At 46.0% G+C, this 22,994-nt stretch overlaps 1 protein-coding gene and 1 non-coding gene across 2 annotated transcripts in view; both read right to left on the reverse strand.

Moving 5' to 3' along the window:
- LOC124789670 (putative ammonium transporter 1) overlaps positions 1 to 22,994 on the reverse strand; it is a 307,206-nt gene that overhangs the window by 65,141 nt on the left and 219,071 nt on the right. The window contains exons 5-6 of the mRNA XM_047257109.1: positions 19,087 to 19,364; positions 9,662 to 9,898 (exon numbers count right to left, since the gene is read on the reverse strand). Of these exons, the coding sequence (XP_047113065.1) occupies positions 9,662 to 9,898; positions 19,087 to 19,364 (515 nt within the window). The remainder of the gene's footprint in view (positions 1 to 9,661; positions 9,899 to 19,086; positions 19,365 to 22,994) is intronic.
- Positions 5,710 to 5,784, reverse strand: Trnap-cgg. Its single transcript has one exon. It is a non-coding gene; the product is annotated as a tRNA-Pro (tRNA).

Genomic DNA, 22,994 nt, shown 5'->3' on the forward strand with positions numbered 1-22,994 from the left:
TCTGTATCAGAGTGTGCAGTGATATGAAACTTCCTTGCAGATTAAAACTGTGTGCCAGACCAAGACTTAGGGCCTTTTCATTTTGTGGTTAAGAGCTCTACTGACTGAGCTATCCAAGTACAACTCATGACCCCTTCTCACATCCTTACTTTTGCCAGAACCTCATTTCTGACCTTCCAGACATCTCAGAAGCTCTCCTGTGGATCTCCAAGGTTAGCACTACTGGATGAAAGGATATGCAGAGACATGGCTCAGTCAGACATTTTCCAAAATGACATTTTTACTCTCCAGTAGAGTGTTCACTGATAAGAAATTTTCTGGCAAGGTAGGAGATAAGATACGAGCAGATGTAAGGCTGTGGAGATGGGTCACAAGTCATGCTTTGGTAGCTCAGTCAGTCTCTGCCTCCATAGCTGAGTGGTCAGCATGGCAGAATGCCATGCAAGGGGCCTTGGTTTGATTTCTAGCTGTGTCAGAGATTTTCTCCATTTGGGGACTAAGTGTCATGTTGTCTTTATCATCATATCATCCTCATCGACATCATCGACACGCAAGTCACCAAAGTGACGTCAACTAAAAACACTTGCACCAGGTGATTGGTTTATCCATTGGGAGGCCCTGACCAGAAGCACATTTATATTTATCTCAGTTAGTAGAGCACTATCCCATACAAGGCAAATATCCTGCATCTTGGTCCAGCACACAGTTTCATATCAATGCATACTCAGCTGAAGAGTGAAAACTGCATTCTGAAAACAACCCCCAGGCTGTGGTTAAGCCACATCTCTGCTTATCCTTTCTTCCAGGAGTGCTAGTCTTACAAGTTTTGCAGGGGAACTTCTGTGAAGTTTGTAAGACGGTAGATGAGGTACCTGCAGAAGTATGGCTGTGAGGACAGGTTATAAGCCACAATAGGGCAGCTCAGTCAGTAGAGCACTTGCCTACAAAAGACAAAGGTCCCAAGTTCAAGTCTTAGTCCGGCACACAGTTCTAGCCTTCAAACAGTTACTGTCAAGTAGTGCCATAGTTGTGGAATATCTACCAACTCATATAGCTGGGCCAATGGGAATCTCCTCAGAATGAGCAGCTCTGGTCAGCTTTGCACTCTTTGTATTGTTTAGATGTCACAAAAAAGTGGTGTATTGGGGCACAGGATGAAGTTTTGACATATACAGAGTGATGCCGAGATATGAAGGCAGAATTGAAAAAGGATTCAGTAGTGGATACAACATACCAAGGCATCCGGTGGGTTTCAGACATCTATGATGTGTTGACACATTTTTAGGTATTGACCATTGTGTCACTGAGATACTGCACCATGCCATTTCATTCAGTATCGCAGCAGACCTATGGGAACTGTGCATTGTGTGGTCGTCAATGGTGTGGAAGCTGTAATTATGAGGTATTGCTTGAGAGTCCAAGCAGCTGGGTTGTCTCAAACAAGTTTCTGCAGTTGGTAGCCCATGTGTGGTTTCACGATGTGGCTTAAGATTGCTGTGTCATCAATGTGCATGTATTTGCTTATTTATTTATTTATTTCAGTTACATATTTTATATAGCACACTGTTATGATAATGACAATGGAAATTCCTGGATGAAATAATACGTACAATGAAGGAAGGTGACTGCTCACTCACATATATATAACTGATGTGTATTCCATAGAAAAATGCAAACAGAAAACAGTATCCCACTAGCTTTCAAGCTCTTGCTCTTTCCTTAGCATAAGTACACATTCACACACACAACCAAACAAACACCCATACGTACATGCCTGTGGCCGCTGTGAGACTGACAACAGTGGTGTCAGTGGTGGTGGTGGTGGTGGTGTGTGTGTGTGTGTGTGTGTGTGTGTGTGTGTGTGTGTGTGTGTAATTACTCTGGTATGATAGCATTGCTGTGAATAATCTTCATCCTTGATGCTACAGCAGACTGAACTTTTCTAAATATATAGCTAAACTTTTAACAAAACTCAACTTTCTTTTGTCACCTCCTTAAATGTCTCTGGCTATCCACAACTCTCTTGGGTCCAGAGAGTTCTGATCTAGTTTAAATATGTAAAGCAGTTCTTATACTTAAAATTAAATTAATATAAAACTAACAAACATAAAGGAGAAGATTAAGAAAATTAAAGTGATTAAGTAATTACAGAGTATGGCGGAAAAAATTTAATGACACTATTACTAACAAATGAACACCAGTCTTCCCATGTTTTTCCACTTGTGCTGTACAGCCAGCCATTTGCAGATGAGCTAATGTCCTTCATTTTCTCATGTTCATGGTAGGTGTGGGTGTGTGGACTTTCCCTTCTTCTTTTCATTCACTGGCAATCAGTGCAAGTAGCACTCCAGGACATGTCCATGACTCTATGTAAACAGGTTACTCTGGGTCCATGGAAATGCAGCTCCATGAGGTTACATGAGAGGTCCTCACTGTAGCCAAAAGCTTTAAGGCAGTCTGTGATTTGAGATGGTTTTCTTCTGCCCCTAAGTCAGTTCCACAGCTTATACATCCTATTGTATTATTGCTTACATGATGCCCAGAGCCTGTGAGGTGGTTGCCTAAGCAACTCTTCTATCCTCCCAATAAACTTCTACGTACAGTTTATAGATGATCATCTTATTCAGCCAATGATATGTATGAGGAAAAGTACAAACACAGTTGTATCTTGAGAATCTCTTTATTCTGTCACACAACTAGTTTCAGTGACACATTACTGCCATCATCAGGCCCCATCATTGCCAAAAGAATATTTGATTTCCTTGGAGCATTACTGTGGGATCCTTGCTACTGACACACACGAGCTAGCTTTCATCAGGAGTCTGTACTCGACACTGTGTTGGAGTCAAGGTGGCAGACATGTGGCATTGGGACCCTAAAACAAGTAACTTGTGGGAAAGGTCATTGTAACAAATGCTGTCAGGCAGAGTGAAGACATCTAGTAATACTAAGGCACTAGTAGGACACCAGCCTCCAGTAACCATACAGCGTACTATAGTGAAGTGCCTGCACTGAAATCTGAACTACTACTCTGAAAGTAGCATCTACAAGCTACTGTGATGCTGCTGCTGCCTCCACAACTATATACCTTTGAGTAGTTTGGAGAGAGCTGCCAGTAGGTTACTGGGTCTGTAATTCTGAGCCTGTGAAATACCACTACCTCCGCATGTTGCTGTGAAATAGGATACTTGACCATGTGCAGAATAGTTTTGGAAATGTTTGCCAGGCATGTGGCTATGGCCGGCTATGTCTGTTTCAGGAGGGTGTTGTTGTCAGTAATAGTTCCACCAGCCTTTCAGCAGAGTGGCAACATGACTTCTTTTATTCCAATTAGAACAATTTCATCATCCTTTCCTCACTCTGCAGGGAAGTGCGGTGATTGTTCCATCACCACTGTGACATACGCTGCATCAAATGAGTTATAATTGGTATGAAATTATTGGCTACAGCACTTTCCTTCCAGTTTGGCTCAGTGATGACAATGTTGTCATCTTGGAATGGTGCTGTATGCCAATTGTGTCTCAGGAAGTGCTTGGCTCTGTTTGCTCACTAACAATTACAGTTGTCTTCAGTAGTTTCGTTGATGTTCTCATTTACTTTATTTGTGACTGCAGTTAGAGTGTATGGCATTGGCTACTGGAAACTATTATGTGGTGTGGGGCAGGGTTGGTGTTGTGGGGGTTTAAACTTAAGCAGAGTTTGAGATCCAGCACACAATGCTAGGATGTCACTAGTCATCTTGTGCACCAGAAATAGAAAATACCAAGAAAATGTGAGCTTATAGACTAGCGCCGTGGGCGCAGAAAGACAAATGGTATCAAAGTATGTAACAGATACCAGCATGCTATGAAAAGCGCCAAAGAAACTGGTATAGGCCGGCCGCTGGGGTCGAGCGGTTCTAGGCGCTACAGTCTGGAACCACACTGCTGCTACAGTCGCAGATTCGAATCCTGCCTCGGGCGTGGATGTGTGTCACGTCCTTAGATTAGTTAGGTTTAAGCAGTTCTAAGTCTAGGGGACTGATGACCTCAGATGTTAAGTCCCATAGTGCTTAGAGCCATTTGAACCATTTTTGAAACTGGTATAGGCAGGCATATTCACACACAGAGATATGTAAACGGGCAGAATACAGTGCTGCGGTTGTCAGTGCCTATATAAGAGAAGACGAGTGTCTGGCGCAGTTGTTAGATCAGTTACTGCTGCTACAGTGGCAAGTTACCAAGATTTAAGTGAGTTTGAATGTGGTGTTATAGTCAGCGCACGAGCGATGGGACACAGCATCTACGAGGTATTGATGAAGTGGGGATTTTCCCCTACAACCATTTCATGAGTGTAATGTGAATATAAGGAATCTGGTAAAACATCAAATCTCCGACATCGCTGTGGCCAGAAAAATATTCTGCAAGAATGGTACCAACGACTGAAGAGAATCATTCGACATGACAACAGAAGTGTACCCCTTCCATACACTGTCGAGATTTTAATGCTGGGCCATCAACAAGTGTCAACAAAACATCATTGATATGGGCTTTCAGTGCCGAAGGCCCACTCGTGACCCCTTGATGACTGCACAACACAAAGCTTTACGTCTCACTAAGGTCTATCAACACTGACTGTGGACTGTTGATGACTGGAAACATGTCGCCTGGTCAGACGAGTCTTGTTTCAAATTGTATCTAGACAATGGACGTGTACGAGTATAAAGACAACCTCATGAATCCATTGACCCTGCATGTCAGTAGGGGACTGTTCATGCTGATGGAGGCTCTGTTATAGTGTGGGGCATGTGCAGTTGGGGTGATATGGGACCTCTGATACGTTTAGATACGAATCTGACAAAGTGACACATATGTAAGCATCCTGTCTGGTCACCTGCATGCATTCATGTCCGTTGCACATTCCGATGGACTTCGGCAATTCCAGCAGGACAATGCGACACCCCACACGTCCAGGAATGCTAGAGAGTGGCTCCAGGAAAATTCTTCTGAGTTTAAACACTTCCGCTGGCCACCAAATCCCTCAGACATGAACATTACTAAGCATATCTGGGATAGCTTGTGACGTGCTGTTCAGAAGAGATCTCCACCCCCTCATACTCTCACGAATTTATGAACAGTCCTGCAGGATTCATGGTGTCAGTTCCCTCCAGCACTACTTAAGACATTAGTCGAGACCCTGCCACATTGCGTTGTGGTACTTCTGCGTTCTCGCGGGGAACCAACACGATATTCAGCAGGTGTACCAGTTTCCTCAGCTCTTTAGTGTGTGTGTGTGTGTGTGCGCGTGTGCGTGTGTATGTGTGTGTGTATATATCCATTCTTGAATGAGATTTTCACTCTGCAGCGGAGTGTGCACTGATATCAAACTTCCTGACAGATTAAAACGGTGTCCCAGACCGAGACTCGACAGATTAAAACTGTGTGCCGGACCGAGACTCGACTCGGGACCTTTGCCTTTGCAGGCAAGTGTTTTACCAGCTGAGCTACCCAGGCACGACTCACGCCCCATCTTCGCAGCTTCACTTCTGCCAGTACCTTGTCTCCTACCTTCCAAACTTTACAGAAGCTCTCCTGCAGAACTAGCACTCCTGGAAGAAAGGCTATTGCTGAGACATAGCTTAGCCACAGCCTGGGGGATGTTTCCAGAATGAGATTTTCACTCTGCAGCGGAGTGTGCGCTGATATCAATCTTCCTGACAGATTAAAACTGTGTGCCAGACCGAGACTCGAACTCGGGACCTTTGCCTTCCGCGGGCAAGTGCTCTACCAACTGAGCTACCCAGGCACGACTCATGCCCCCTTAGTCTTGGTTGTGTTGAAGTCTATAATCTTAGAGTTTTTGCTGCAATATTATTTAGGCTGTGATTTGTGCCTTACATTTGGTTGTGATTTTTTATGATTGTGCTTACTGTCTTATCTGGATTTTGTGCCCGAGTGCTTGAATATGACAGTTCTGGGACTGTCATACCTTCCCATCAAACAACACTACCCTCTCCTGAAAATGATGCCTTCGGAATTAAGGGGGCTGGAGGAGGGTGGGGGGGGGGGGGTGAGGAAAGCCTGAGGGAAGTCTGTACTTACTGCAGCTGTGATGTGGGGATGTCCCTTGTCTGGCAGTGTGGCAATCGCAAGGCATGAGTCTCGATAGATTTTCCAGTAAGGTACGTTTACACTGGGATACATGTATCGCGACATGTATGAGCGACATGTCAATTTGACATGTCGCGATACATCACCTCATACAAAAATTCACGGAACTTGTATGCGGACCCTCGAGCTCATACATGTCGCGTATACATTTTGTATATCGCTTTTTGGCCATATACGCGACATGTATGAGCGACATTTGAAGAACTCGCGCATGCGCAGTACTATCATTTCCTGTCGTCTTGTCGACTGCCGCTTATTTTGACGATTAGCGCATGCGTAGTACCAGGCTCTTTGGTGGCTGTTTTGAGTTTTGGAGGTGCCGACTATCGTTTCAACGTTAATGTATCTGCATAGAACATCAAAAAGTGCCATATGCAACATTATTCTTCGTGTTTGCGAGGCCATTGTGCAAGTTTTATCCCAAGAAGTGAAGGTAAAAGTTTTATATATATCAGAGTATGTCATACATTAAATAATTTTTTCATGCATCTGGCACGTATATCAATGTTTTGCTGTTATTCCGGCGGCCTCGCGTGATAATGTTGACAACGGATGCCGACAATCGTGTGTGAGACGTCGGCATTAGCAATCGCGCGACAATGCAAATGTTTTGTCATGAAATCTTCGTTTTACGAGGAATCCCCAGTGGCTAAAAAACGGAGTGTTACTGCCAACTGATCCTCTGGTGGAATCGCTTCCCGAAAGTTTGTGTTGGTTTTGGACACAAGAAGAGCCACAAGTGATAACAAACCGCGGAAATCCTCCATACTCATCCTAACATAATTTCTAAAATATGGCGTTAATTCGCGAGAAACTCTCTGTGCCACCATCTACGCTTCCTCCGCCTTTTCTTCCTATAATCTTCCAAAAGAGCAAGTGTATCAGCACATAAAAATGTGAAAACTTCCAAATCGTCGTCGGAAGCTATCGCACAGTGATACATATCAACCAGTGTAAACGCACGCTCATACATGTATGAGGTTGATACTTGTCAACTCATACAAGTCGCGATACATGTCGCAAAGTCGTATATACATGTATCTCATACATGTGCCGATACAAATCGCAGTGTAAACGCACCTTTAACATAGTCGCAAATTTCAGCAGCGGTTAGAGGTGCTTGAGGTGACCCAGTGCGAACCCTCTCAGTTTCCTGAACATAATGAGACCATATTAGCTTAGTGTTCAACATGATGCCGATGTAGTGCAAAGAATGACTGTAGGCTGGTCGAGACTTTCCTCCTGTGTTGTCTACATACAAGGTGAACTGGACGCAGTCAGTGACAAAGTCAATGGTGAAAAGAATGTAGAAGGTCAGCCCCAGGATTAATCCTTGTGGCACTCCAGCATTCTGAGAAGACCACCTGTTGGGTACACAAATAGAATATTGTTCTTTGAATTTATATCCAAAGGAGACTGATGCATGTAACACATGGATCCCCCGTTAAAATGTTTGAAGAAGAGACCGTCATGCCACATGCTGTCAAAACCACAAGAGATGCCGATGAAAACAAGCTTTCCACTGCGTCCACCACCTCCTCCACTAGTGACTGAAGCTGACAGGTCATGTGAGGTCCGCACCAAAATCCAATCTGCTTCTTGAGAATGTTCCATTTACTTGTATCACAGTGTACGTGGTGCACAGCAAACGACCTTGTTGAGTCCTCTTTCAGCGTCAACCATTCATGGAAAATCCTGTGGGAGCAGTCATTTGTAGTCAAGAAACATCTAGTTGAAAACCCTTCTATGCAGATATAAGGATTCGATATTCCCAGACATCATCACTGGAGGAACACACTATGGCTCGCTCACAAATTTGAATATGGGCATAAATAGGGCTTTAGCACCTATAGTACCTCACAGAAGAAGTCCATACGAGGATCTTGCAGTATCTACATATACATATATACTCCGCTAGCCACCAAGCGGTGTGTGGCGGAGAGCACAATTCGCGGCAAAGTCATATCCACCCCCCACCCCCCCCTCTGATCCACTCTCGGATCGTACGAGGGAAAAAAGACTGTCTGAACGCCTCAATACGAGCTCTTATTTCCCTTATCTTTGAATGGTGATCATTGCGCGATTTGAAAGTTGGTGGTAGTAACATACTAGGTTACACTTACTAATATGGAGAGATAATTTCCAGTCATTACACCACGCATTTATTTTCTGCAAATCCTCATTGATTTGTTCACAACTTTCGTGTGATACTACTTTCCTGTAGACTACAGCATCATCGGCAAACAGTCTAATGCCGCTGTAAATATCATCAACCAGATCGTTTATGTAAATCGTAAAAAACCAGCGGATCTATTACGCTGCCCTGGGGCACACCTAAAGTTACGCTTGTTTCTGTTGAAGTCACCCCATTCAGGACGACATACTGCTCTCTGTCTGTTAGAAAACTTTCTATCCAACCGCGTATGTCATCGATAGACTGTAAGCGCGCTCTTTTTGGAGCAGGCGACACTGCGGAACTGAGTCGAATGCCTTTCGAAAGTCGAGAAATATGGCATCAACCTGTATCTAGAGTCTGTTGTACATCATGCACAAAGAGGGCCAGCTGTGTCTCGCATGGCCGCTGTTTCCTAAAACCGTGCTGGTTTCTGAAGATGAGCTTCTCAGAGTCTAGAAAGGTCATTATGTCTTAATACAAAATATGTTCCATGATCCTACAACAAATCGATGTCAGTGAAATTGGCCGGTAATTATGTGCGTCCGATTTTCTACCCTTTTTACAGATTGCTATGACCTGGGCCTTCTTCCAGTCCCGTCTGGTTGGAAGCCCAGCTGGGAGCACACGTGACTCCACAGTTTGGACCATTTGAGAACGATAGAAAGGCCACTCGTCGAAACATGGAGTAAGAACTGGATTTGCCACCTTGCCTAGAAACCCAAGGATACTACTAGATTTGTTTGGAGCATCTGAGGGAGATGGAGAGCCAGTCATCGAACTGGATTCGTCACCTTGCCTAGAGACCCAAGGATACTACTAGATTTGTTTGGAAGCCAAGCTGGTTGGAAGCCAAGCTATGAGCACACGTGACTCCACAGTTTGGAGAATTTGACAAAGATAGAAAGGCCACTCGTTGAAAAATGGATTGCGAATTGGATCTGTCACCTTGCCTAGAAACCCAAGGATAGTACTAGATTTGTTTGAAGCATCTGAGGGAGATGGAGAGACAGTCATCGAACTGGACTCGTCACCTTGCCTAGAAACCCAAGGACACTACTAGTTTTGTTTGGAAGCCAAGCTGGTTGGAAGCCAAGCTGCGAGCACACGTGACTCCACAGTATGGAGCATTTGACAAAGATAGAAGGGCCACTCGTCGAAACATGGAGTACGAATTGGATTTGCCACCTTGCCTAGAAACCCAAGGATAGTACTAGATTTGTTTGGAGCATCTGAGGGAGATGGAGAGCCAGTCATCGAACTGGATTCGTCACCTTGCCTAGGCACCCGAGGATATTTTCTGGGCGACAGAGGAGCGCCAGCACACGCAGGGACTCACCATGCCGGCGAAGGAGGCGTTGAGCGTGTTGGCGAAGCCGAAGGCCGCTGGCGCCCCCGCGAGGCCCACCCTGGCGACGGCGAGCGCCATCAGGGAGCCGCCGGCGCCGCCCATCACCGTGTTGACCATGACCCGCGCCACCAGCTGGCTGTCGCCGGGCCCAGACATGCGGCCCAGCGAGCCGCCGTTGAACGCCAGGAAGCCGGCGATCAGCGTCATCCCTCCCAAGCCCACCAGCTGCCGGCAGAACGGGTGGGAAGCACTCCCTCAGCGACAGGATCTGTACCTAGTGACGCTACACAATGAGATGTGCAGTGCTGGACATGATCGCACAGTCAGGGAATCCAAGAACTGTGAAGCCTAGTAAAGTAGTGCAAATGAGAGAGCGCCACTACGGAAATACGGATCTTCACCAACCGCCGATTACACTACTGGCCATTAAAATTGCTACACCACGAAGATGACGTGCTACAGACGCGAAATTTGACCGACAGGAAGAAGATGCTGTGATACGCAAATGATTAGCTTTTAAGAGCATTCACACAAGGTTGGCGCCGGTGGCGACACCATCAACGTGCTGACATCAGGAAAGTTTCCAACCGATTTCTCATACACAAACAGCAGTTGATCGGCGTTGCCTGGTGAAACGTTGTTGTGATGCCTTGTGTAAAGAGGAGAAATGCGTACCATCACGTTTCCGACTTTGATAAAGGTCGGATTGTAGCCTATCGCGACTGCGATTTATCGTATCGCGACATTGCTGCTCGCGTTGGTCGAGATCCAATGACTGTTAGCAGAATATGGAATCAGTGGGTTCACGAGGGTAATACGGAACGCACTGCTGGATCCCAACGGCCTCGTATCACTAGCAGTTGAGATGACAGGCATCTTAACCGTATGGCTGTAACGGATAGTGCAGCCACGTCTCGATCCCTGAGTCAACAGATGGGGACGTTTGCAAGACATCAAAGATCTGCACGAACAGTTCGACGACGTTTGCAGCAGCATGGACTATCAGCTCGGAGACCGTGGCTGCGGTTACCCTTGACGCTGCATCACAGGCAGGAGCGCCTGCGATGGTGTACTCAACGACGAACCTGGGTGCACGAATGGCAAAACGTCATTTTTTCGGATGAATCCAGGTTCTGTTTACAGCATCGTGATGGTCGCATCCGTGTATGGCTGCATCGCGGTGAACGCAAAATTCGTCATCGCCATACTGGCATATCACCCGGCGTGAAGATATGGGGTGCCATTGGTTACACGTCTCGGTCACCTCTTGTTCGCACTGACGGCACTTTGAACAGTGGACGTTACATTTCAGATGTGTTACGACCCGTGGCTCTACCCTTCATTCGATCCCTGGGAAACCCTACATTTCAGCAGGATAATGCACAACGGCATGTTGCAGGTCCTGTACGGGCCTTTCTGGATACAGAAAATGTTCGACTGCTGCCCTGGCCAGCACATTCTCCATATCTCTCACCAATCGAAAACGTCTGGTCAATGGTGGGCGAGCAACTGGCTCGTCACAATACGCCAGGTACTACTCTTGATGAACTGTGGTATCCTGTTGAAGCTACCTGTACATTCCACCAAGCTCTGTTTGACTCAATACCCAGGCGTATCAAGGCCATATTATGGCCAGAGGTGGTTGTTCTGGGTACTGATTCCTCAGGATTTATGCACCCAAATTGCGTGAAAATGTAATCACGTGTCAGTTCTAGTATAATATATTTGTCCAACGAATACCCGTTTATCATCTGCATTTCTTCTTGGTGTAGAAATTTTAATGGACAGCAGTGTATTAGGAAACATGAAATTCAGAATGCTGTACCACTTCAAAACGCCTCCAAGTTCAGCTTGCCCTTCTCTCCTAGGCACTTGCTTGCCACCTGAGCCCTTGATATTCATACAGCTGCCGCTCGTTTCTTCAAAGATCTCTTTAATTTTCCTATAGGGGGCATTTCCCTTCCCTTACTCTGCCGTTTGCAACAGCCTAGCTCTTGCCCTCTAGCCACTCCTGCTTAGACATTTTGCGCTTTCTGTCAGTCTTATTTTTTAGACATCTGTATTCTCTTTCACCCGCTTCACTTGCTACGTTTTTGTATTTTTTCGTTCCGTCAGTTACATTCAATACTTACTGTGATATCCAAGGGTTTCTACCTGGTCTTGACATTTTGGCTGTTTGATTCTTTGCTGCTTTCACTGTTACGTAATCTGAAACCCCCTAGTGTCTTTTCCACATACACAAACTTCTCTCATGATTCTTACACCAAGTGTTTGTAATCACTGGCGTGTGCCCCGTAAAAAAATCTACCAGGCGGCTTCCCCTTTCAGTTCTTCCTCCTATCCATGTTCTCTATTCTTCCTTCTCTTCAATTTCCTACTTTGAATACCGACGCCCCCCCCCCTCCCCCCACAAACAAATAAATTTTCCTCTCCTTTAACGATCTGAAATATTTCTTTTATCTCATTGTACAGTCTCACATCTTTTAATCATCTGTGGATTTAGTAGATAATTGAACTTGTGCTACTGTGGTGAGTATTGGTTTGATGTCTAGCTTGGCTATGATAATGCACTCATGCATTACATCTATTCGATTTTGTGTTTTTACTGAGCAGTAGTTGTGTTCTTCCTGCCATCACTAATTCCCACGATATCGATCTTCAACTAAACTCTTTCCCTTTTTAAACTATCTAACCTACATATCCGATTCACGGGTCTAACATCCCAGGCTCCATACGTGGAACGCCAGTTTTGTTTCGCTTCATGATGATACCCTCCTGAGTAGTCCCCGCCCAGAGACCTGAATGGGGGCTATTTTACCTCGAGAATATTTTACCCAGGGAGATGCAACCATCATTAAGTCATACAGTAGATCTATATGTCCCCAGCAAACTTAATGGTTGTGGTTTGCACTCGCTTTTACCATTAGCAGTACCAACATAGCAGCACCACGTTGGCTAGCGTTACAAGGTCAGATCAGTCAATATCTAGAGTGCTGCCCCTGCAACTACTGAAAAGGCTGCCGCCGCTCTTCAGGAAACAAATGTCTATCTGTTCTCCCCTCTGATGTGCTTGCACTGGCTATTTGTATCGTAGAGGCACGCGGGCTACCCTCACTTCGTCCATGGTTCGTGGGGGAAGAAAATCTACAATATATGAATTCCAATTCAAGTTCTGGTCAAGATACATTCCCATAAATGCTGAACAATGTTTTATAAATTTTCCCTGCACAACAGTGTATCGTTATTGATCGTGACATAAGAGCCGAATTCAAAAACTGTATTACACATTACTGTGACAGGCCAAATAACTTTTACGGAATACCGGACTACATTTCAAAGTGACTGAGATACAAAAACTGTTTCTCGACATACTCATAAAATTTCTGTAGACAACGACGAATCGTCCAATTCTTCGACGACAGAAAGCAGCTCCTTGGTAATTGAACCATTCGAGATCTGCTGTGTGAACGTCTTCATCGTCGGATAGTCTGCTATTACTGTGAGTCAGTTCTTGATTGTCTGGTCACTATTGCCTGTGGCCGATGTCGACTGAATTCCTTCTCTATCAGCATCACTCACTCGCGTCTGTGCGGTCTTGATCAAACTGTTGCCACCGTTTCACTACGGATGGTCCATATACAGCCAGAATTCCACTGTTAACCAGTGTGCAGTTTAAACGTTGTGCTCACAAGACTACCGTGCCGCGTACTTAATTTGGGTGTACGTTTCCGGTTGCCGCGCATAAGTAGTTCTGCTGTGTTACGAATAACAGGAAACCCGGAACATATATTATCTTCTGACAATGCACTGTTCTTTTTGAGCAGTGGTCCTAGCGTGGGACGATGTCTGTATCTCGGAAGTCCCCTCGCACATTGCCTTCTACAGGATTGAATGGACTGAGCCTTTTCTAGGTCAAGTGACTATTTACCGAAAACCGCTGGCGTCCTAGTAATTGCCTGCGACTTTACTTAACTGTAGATTTAATATCGCCAAATGTTAGAGGAAACATCGTGACATTGGGGAACATTATATAGGTCTACCAAAAAGGACTTGATGATTCTGAAGACTCATACTAACTTACTCATTTTTCCTACAGACATGGTTTTGGTGTCATAGCAAAATACATCAAGTTTTTTTTACCATGTACCTAAACAAATTAAAAAAGACTTCCATTGGTTATGTGGCACACATCACATATAAATTACGTTCCTTACCAAACTCAATGGCTCTGAGCACTATGGGACTTAACATCTATGGTCATCAGTCCCCTAGAACTTAGAACTACTTAAACCTAACTAACCTAAGGACATCACAAAACACCCAGTCATCACGAGGCACAGAAAATCCCTGACCCCGCCGGGAATCGAACCCGGGAACCCGGGCGTGGGAAGCGAGAACGCTACCGCACGACCTACCAAACTCACTGCAACAGGTCAGATGTTACTTGTAAAATTGCCCGGTGGAGTCTAGCTCTGAGCTCTGGTAGAACTAGTAAGGGTGGAACGAAGAAGGTACCCTTGATGATTCGCCAAAAGAAAAAGTCATGGGATGTCAGATCCAGTGAACGTGGAGCCACACAATTGGCGCACCTCGGCCCACTGACTTACGAAATTCCGGACGTCTTGCCAAACCGTCAAAACCAGATCTGTTTTCCTTGAAGATGACACCAAGACTAAGTCTATAAGTCATATCAACAAGTTCGTACGAATTTTCAAAGTTGTAAAGTCCTTTTTGATGCACCCTATATATGTCGAGGTTTCTCTTTCTTTGTTGTCACAGTGTTCATGGGAAATTATGCAGAGTTCTCAGTGTGGCAGCGATTTCGACGCTGTTCTTGCGAACCTTAACAAAACACTGCCGAAATAATGTCCGCGATCTCTTCTCTGTCGTTTCCTCCTATGGCCCCTATCGCCGTAGAGAAAGATACCGGTGCAACAGCCTAATGCGCAGAACACGACACCAGTTCCCAGTACTCCACAGACGTGGTAGCAGTACATGTGCGATCACCCGTTCCCAGTTCACACAACAACGCTCCGTCCCCTTGCTACACAACGTAATCACTATAGTGGCTTCCCTTACGTTCATGGACCAGGATGAGCTATGACGGCACATTCAGTCTTACGCTACAAAGCTACACTTGAAAATAAAAAAAAGAAGAATACCCTCCATCCACTGGCCCTGTGAGACCAGTCAGTACCGACCGGACGCCGTGTCATCCTCTGCCAGTGGTGTCATTTGGATGCAGTACAGAGGGGCATGGGGCCAGTACATAGTTCTCACTGCTGTTGTCGGTTTCCCCGACCTCTGAACTTCTACTTCTCGTTTAGGTAGCTCCTCGGTTGGCATCATGAGGCTGAGTGGACCCCGTTGCAGTCCTCCCACTACAGAAATGCCTCTCAGTAATGGGAATCGAACCCGGATCCTCTGCATAGCAGTGAGGCACACTGACCTATTACCTTAGGAGGGGGAAACAGAGCTACCACTAATGAACCAAAACATTATGATCACATGCTTAAAGGCGTGTTGATCCACCTATGGAACGCAATACATCAACGATTCTGCATGGCCTGGATTCGACAAATCACTGGATGTCTACGCACAAGTCACGAAATTCCTGACAATTACGAAACAGCTCCGTGTCTGATAGCGTTCCAGATGTGTTCTATAGGATTAAAATTAGGCCATTTTTGTGGCCAAGATATCAATCAGAGTTCACTATCATTCTCCTGAAGCCAGTGTACCACGATTCTGGCCTGTGACACAGACAGTTATCCTGCTGGAAAATGCCATCGCGATCGGGGAAGACATAAAATATGAAGGAATACATGTGATTCACAATTACACTGAGGTGATAAATGTCACGGGACACAGCCTAAGCCAGCTGGGGTGGCCGAGCGGTTCTAGGCGCTACAGTCAGGAACCGCGCGACCGCTACGGTCGCAGGTTCGAATCCTGCCTCGGGCATGGATGTGTGTGATGTCCTTAGGTTAGTTAGGTTTAAGTAGTTCTAAGTTCTATGGGACTGATGAACTTAGAAGTTAAGTCCCATAGTGCTCAGAGCCATTTGAACCACACATCCTAATATCGTGTCGGACGTTGTTATGCCCGGTTTAGTGCAGCTACTTGACGTTGCAGGGACACAATGTGCAGAAATGATGAGCTATGCTGCCTTTGCCTCTGTTCCATAATTGCGATAGTGTTGCCGATGCAAGATTCTGTGCACGAACTGACCTCTCCATCATGTCCCATAAATATTCGTTGAGATTCATGCCGGGCGATACGAGTGGCCATATCATTTTCTCGAACTGTCCAGAATGTTCTTCAGATCAATCAAGAACAATTGTGGCCCAGTGACATGGCGAATTGTCATCCATAAAAGCTCCATTTTTGTATGGGAACGGGAAGTCTATGAATGTTTCAAACGGTCTCCAAGTAGCCAAACGTAACCATTTCCAGTCATAGATCGTTCAATTAAACCATAGGACTCAGTCTATTCCTTGTAAACTCAGCCCTCACCATTAAGGAGACACCACCAGATTGCATAGTGCCTTGTTGACAACTTGGGTATATGGCTTCGTGGGGTCAGTTAACTGAAATTGGGACTTATCTGACCTGGCCAAGGTTTTCCAGTCGTCTACAGTCCAACCGAAATGGTCACGAGCCCAGGAGATGCGCTGCAGGCGATGTCGTGCCGCTAGCAAAGCCATTTGCGTTGGTCCCCTGCTGCCATAATCCATTAATGTCAAATTTCGACGCACTGTCCTAGCGGATACATTTGCTGTACGTCCCATACTGATTTCTGTGGTTATTTCACGAAGTGTTGCTTGCCTGTTAGCATCGACAATTCTATGCAAACGCTCTTGGTGTCGGTCGTTAAGTGAAGGCCGTCGGGCACTGCGTTGTCAGTGGTGAGAGGTAAGGCCGTAAATGTGATATTCTCAACACACTGTTGACACTGTGGATCTTGGAATATTGAATTACCTAACGTTTTCCGAAATGGGATGTCCCATGCTCTAGCTCCAACTACCTTTCCACTTTCAAAGTCTGCTAGTTCCAGTCGTACGCCCATAATCACACCGGAGGTCTTTTCACATGAATCACCTGAGTACAAATGACAGCTCCGACAATTCACTGCCCTTTTATACCTTGTGAACGCGATACTACCGCTATCTGTGTATCTCCATGTCGCTATCCCATGACTTTGGTCACAATGTGTGTTCACGTACTCCATACCTGTCATGGTGCCTTTGTTACTACCAACGTCCAACGCTGGCCCAGGTGTAATAAGAAACGCAGTTTAATCGACCAGCCGACAGGTGTCCATTGATCGATGGTCCAGCATCGGTGGTGTTGTGGCAACTGTAATCATAACTGACGATATCGTTGGGTCAACATGTGAAGTTGTCTGTAGTGTAGTCCAATGTTCAACAATGTGCGCCGGAGTGTGTGCTCCGAAACACTTGTATCCGCTCCAGCACTGTCGTCGTTTCTGCAACAGATTACAGCCAGCACTGATTTACAGAGTGGAAAAACCTCCGATTTCCAACTTCTGTGACGAGACGTGGACGCCTAATACATGGTCGCCTACTCACCGTTTCACCGTCCTTCGACCACTTTCTATAGAAGCTGACGACAGAATCACGCGAACAGCAGACCAGCTCCGCTTTATCCAAGATTAAAATCTGCCACTTGTCAGAGTCGCTAATGTCATTAGATTTCCCTATTCGCGGTCAATACCGTCACTAGAATGATTCCCCACTCGTTCCTCTCCGCTTACATGGTTTCCTCACCGCATCATGTGCCTGTAACGCCACCGGGTGACATCCAGTTTCGTGGTCGCCAGTGGTCATACTGGTTCGGCTGATCGGTGTACTTGTTACGGTCGAAAGAACATAACCATGCTATACTGTCTGTGAGTGTTTCTGAACCTAATGTATAGGCCACATTCTTTCCTGTAGAAAAGAAAATACTGTATTATTATTTAAAAGAGAAAAAAGACCTGAAAATTCGAGGCTGAAAAGATGCCCTCCCCAGGAACTGGAAGCTTCTCAGTTCCATTGAGTGCAAGACAGTGCCACAGGTATTCATATAACTTCGAATTCTACACTCCAGTCATCATGGTTGCACAATAATGTGACAAACTTGAGAGGCGAGGAGTCCCTTCGTTTAGTCGTATGCCGTATTAAAAGTCGATTCTACCAACCAGTTTATGAGTGGGTTTTGGGGATTTCCCACGAGTGGCCCTGCACAACACTTAATCAAACTGAAAAATGCTGTTTTCAAAATACATCTTTCTAAACTGAAACAGAAATAAAGTGAAACACGAAAGTAATGCTTTAAAGTCACGAGGCGTAAAATGTTACAAGCAAACTAAGTGTATAAGACTTTTTTTTGAGTTTATTCCCCACTTCCAGAAGTCTTACATTGCATTTTTTGTTGGTTGATTCTGTTGATATTTAAAAGGATTTCTCATCCGATCTTAATTTTTGCCTATTTCATTTTCCATTACAACCTAATGTTTAGCGAATATGAATAAACTTTTTGTGAATATTTTCAACTTTATTTCACAATTTGTTGGCTCCCTGAATTTAATCGAATGACGACGTCATTACAACTAATTGGTTCAAAAATGTGGAATCCATATTCGTATTAATAACTTGAAAAGATATACATTGCATATACTATTGAAGCATACTTACTGTTAAGTATCGAGGTAAGCTACCTTAAAAATAGTAATGGATAACTCTCATTCATTAGATATAAAATAATTTTTTTGCACTTTGTGTCAAATTTAGACCTTGAAACACTACATGTCTTCAAGCTCTCCAGTCTAGTTATAGCGAAACTAGCTGTTTAGAATCTTGAAGTCTCTTGTAAATATTTGGGCAAATGTCCGAGAACCAATCAATAAAATTTTGTAAGTGTTTGTGTTGCAGCTCTTTTTGAAGTTGATTATGATGCTTCGTTCATCAGCAAAGAACAAAAGTTTTGTTTAATCAGTTTAAAATGGAAGGTCATTTGTGTGTAGAAAGAACAAGAGTGGTCCCAGAACTGAACCCTGTGGAACGCCAATATTGATTCGTCGGGACTCAGAAGAATATTCGTTGTGGGAGCTGCGCGAGCTATCTAACACGACCCTTTGCTGCGTATCAGTTGAATACGAGGTGAATTACTCATTGCATCTCGAAACCATGAACTCCAAATGTCTCCAAAAGAATGTTATGATTTTACAGCCAGATACCTTAGACAGATAACAGAAAAACCCTGTATAGGTAGGAGATGTTAATGTCATATGTGACAACAGGTTGACCGTGTTATCACTAGTGTAGTAGACGTGATACCTGAGAAAACAGATGACACTGCGGTTGAATGAGAGGTGTACGTCTGCACTAAGGCCTGCCCCCACTGCTTACCGGCACGGAGTGTCCGGGAATGGGGCCCTTCGGGAGGGCCGCGACGGCAGCGTCGGCGGCCGGGGACCACTTGCCGGGGGCGGTGGAGGCGGCGGAGGCGGCGCGGAGGCAGCCCGGGAAGCGGCCGGCGCGGGGGCCGAGCACGGCGGCCGCCACCAGCGAGATGGCGCCCGCCAGCATGTGCACGGCACCGCTGCCCGCGAAGTCGCGGTAGCCCAGCCGCTGCAGCCAGCCCTGCTCCGTCCACACCCAGTGCGACACCACCGGGTACAGGAAGCCTGCGGGCACCGGCTACGTTCTGCACACACACACACACACTGGCACGGAATAGCTGTGAAAGGAATGGCAGACGAGAGCAGTGTGGGGACTGTCCAGTGTCCTGATAAAAGTTCCAGATATCCTTTGGCTTCCTTTGAGGTTTTTCCTCACTTTTAGTTTTTGCCCATGTCTACAAGTGCACAGGCTATAACATTGCTGATTACAGGTGCCCATAGTGGTCTCAGTACGATCCTATATGTGGGATCACAGATTGATACCTGCCTACTGTCATATTACAGTCGTCAACGAAATTGCAAGTTTCCATCTGACGCCGATAGTGGTCGCGCAGGATCTGGCGGACCCAATGGTGCGTGCCTGGTCGGCCGGAGTGGCCGAGTGGTTCCAGGCGCTTCAGTCTGGTACTGCGACACCGCTACGGTCGCAGGTTCGGGCATGGATGTGTGTGATGTCATTAGGTTAGGTTGGTTGGTTTTGGGGAAGGAGACCAGACAGCGAGGTCATCGGTCTCATCGGATTAGGGAAGGACGGGGTAGGAAGTCGGCCGTGCCCTTTGAAAGGAACCATCCCGGCATTTGCCTGGAGCGATTTAGGGACATCACGAAAAACCTAAATCAGGATGGCCGGACGCGGGATTGAACCGTCGTCCTCCCGAATGCGAGTCCAGTGTCTAACCACTGCGCCACCTCACTCGGTCTGTCATTAGCTTAGTTAGGTTTAAGTAGTTCTAAGTTCTAGGGGACTGATGACCTCAGATGTTAAGTCCCATAGTGGTCACAGCCATTTGAACCATTTAGTGCGTGCCTGCTGAATCACGCCTCCAGCGGCTGTGGACTACGAGTGCTCTCTGCTGCTGTGATATAGGATGGCTGGCAGCAGCCACTCAGCCCTCTTTCACTTGGAGCTTCATCGCTACAACATCATCATTCAAGCTTTGTACAGAGAGCCTCATCCTAGTTGCTACTGTATGAGCTGCACTCTCTGTAATGAGTCTTCTTTTGCTTGGAGACACTTATTGAACTTTATGGTACAAAATCGTCATAACTTCTGAACGGTTTGCATTAGCACTTTCAAACTGCATGGTTGGTCGTGTGGCATGATGGGTCTGGTACCGCGCCCCGCAGGGTTTGAATTCTCGCCAGACATAATGAACGTCGAAGATCCCTGGAGGTCTCTGCACCATCGCGCCGTAAGCCGTGGTGGCGCGCGCCTCCTGGTCCACATTTAGTGTGGGGGCGCCACAGTGGAACACGTGGTCCCAGCGGCCAATAGCGGCGCCCCGATCATGTTTTTAAGCGCCTGCCTCTCGCTCAGCCGACCAGTCTAATCTTGCGTACGTCTCTGGACGTATCGCCTCGCCTTAGACAGCGTATTTACTTTCTTGTCCTGTGTACGAGTGGACGTAGTTGTCTAGTTAGGTTTTCTTGTGACTCCGTTGTTTCGATCTTGTTGTTGTTCGTAAGGTCCTTCGTTGGTCGTGTTCGTCTCTCCCGTTTGTGTTGTTCGCGGGCCGCTCCGTGGGTCCCGCCGCGCTTTCCGTCAATTCAACCCCGCGACCGTTCCGGTCGCAGTTACAACAATGGGAATTAGTATGCGCATATGATTTGGTTTGGCGACAAAGCCCACTTTCATTTGGATGGGTTCGTCAGTAACCAAAACTGGCGCATATGGGGGACTGAGAACCCGCATTTCGTGATCGAGAAGCCTTACACCATCAACGGGTGACTGTGCGGCGTGCAATGTCCAGTTAAGGAATATTCGCTGCGGTATTCCTTGATGGCACAATATCGAACGGTACGTGAAGGTTTTGGAAGATGATTTCGTCCCCATTATTCAAAGTGACCCTGATAACGACAAGATGTGGTTCATGCAAGACAGAGCTCGACCCCATCAGAGCAGGAGAGTGTTCAGTGACCTGGAGGAGCACTTTGGGGACCGTATTCTGGCTCTGGGCTACCCAGAGGCCACTGGCCTGGGCGTCGATTAGCCGCCATATTCTTCGGATCTGAACACATGCGAATCCTTTTTGTAAGGCTGTATAAAATACAAGCTGTACAGCAACAAGACCAAAACCATTTCTGAGCTGAAAACAACCCTTCAAGAGGTCATCGACAGCATCGATGTTCCGACGCTTCAGCGGGTCATGCAGAATTTCGCTGTTGGTCTGTACCACATCATCGCCAATGATGGCAGGCATACCGAACATGTCATAACCTAAATCCGAATATTTGTAGTGACGTTCACATGTTGAATAAAGTGTGCGAACGCTGCAGTTTGTAACTGATTTACGTTTTTTTCATGTAGACGTAGGAAGACCGAGCGAGGTGGCACAATGTTTATCAAACTGGGCTAAAACGCTTTAGGCAAATGCCGTGATAGTTCCTTTGCAAAGGCACGACCGATTTCCTTCCCCACCCTTGACACAGTCCGAGCTTGTGCTCCATCTCTAATGACCTCGATGTCGACGGGGTGCTAAACCCAATCTTCCTTCCTCCCTTCCGGAAAGGAGCCATGACTACCGCTCCAATGGAACGCAGTGAAGTACTATCGTTGTCCAAGGAGCTGGTACTACACATAATTACGTATACGGAAAATCGTCCTAAGCATAGTACAAAAAAAAAACACACACACACTTATGAACAGATTTCGAATAAGTCCGCTGCAATATGACGGTGCAGTGCATAAGAAAAACTACGGATATTCAACGTAGGAATAGGCGCAATTCTTATAAAAACTGGTGTTTGTGAGTTTCAAGGATGAGAGATACAATTTACAGGATGTGCATGACAATGTGACCCACTACGTTAGCCGGCCGAAGTGGCCGTGCGGTTAAAGGCGCTGCAGTCTGGAACCGCAAGACCGCTACGGTCGCAGGTTCGAATCCTGCCTCGGGCATGGATGTTTGTGATGTCCTTAGGTTAGTTAGGTTTAACTAGTTCTAAGTTCTAGGGGACTAATGACCTCAGCAGTTGAGTCCCATAGTGCTCAGAGCCATTTGAGCCACTACGTTTTGCACATCAAATTGCGCGCAACGTAGGATGCAGTGGGTTGTAGAACTTCAAACAATGCTACAGAACTGGAAGACGTAAGGTAACGAAACTTCAAACAAAGCGTCAACTTGACGACGGACAGCAAATGGGCCGCCCGAAAATTTGTGCATGAGATAAACAAACTTATCCCATCGTCCAGAAAGGAATTTGTTTTCAACTCTGACCAGTCGGATTTTGAACGATAAATGCATGTGAAACGAACCCTGCAAATTGTAGGTACCAATAGAGTCGAATCAAGACCAACTAACATCAGTGCCGTAACGCATTTGTATACAGTTATGCCCACTGTTAATCAAAGAGATAAAATTGGCTGCAAAGTTATTTATTGTGCTGCAAGAAGTTGGAGATGCTCTACCCGCTAGGATTCTTTCTTGTGTGCGAGATCTTGTAAGGGCGGTAAGGGAATATTTACGTAAGAGCAAGCAAGAGTAGGAAAATTGGCGTAAGAGAACTACAACTGTGGCATGACCACTGCGTTTGGCCAACAGCTGGTCAAAGTAGCCTCCTTTTGCTCGATTCCTGGTCTCTGTATAAAAATTATACTGCTTTAGAGCAAGCAATCTCTCCTCAAAAGTGTGTCAC

This window comes from Schistocerca piceifrons, chromosome 1 (assembly GCF_021461385.2).
Source record: "Schistocerca piceifrons isolate TAMUIC-IGC-003096 chromosome 1, iqSchPice1.1, whole genome shotgun sequence".
NCBI classification, from domain to species: domain Eukaryota; kingdom Metazoa; phylum Arthropoda; class Insecta; order Orthoptera; family Acrididae; genus Schistocerca; species Schistocerca piceifrons.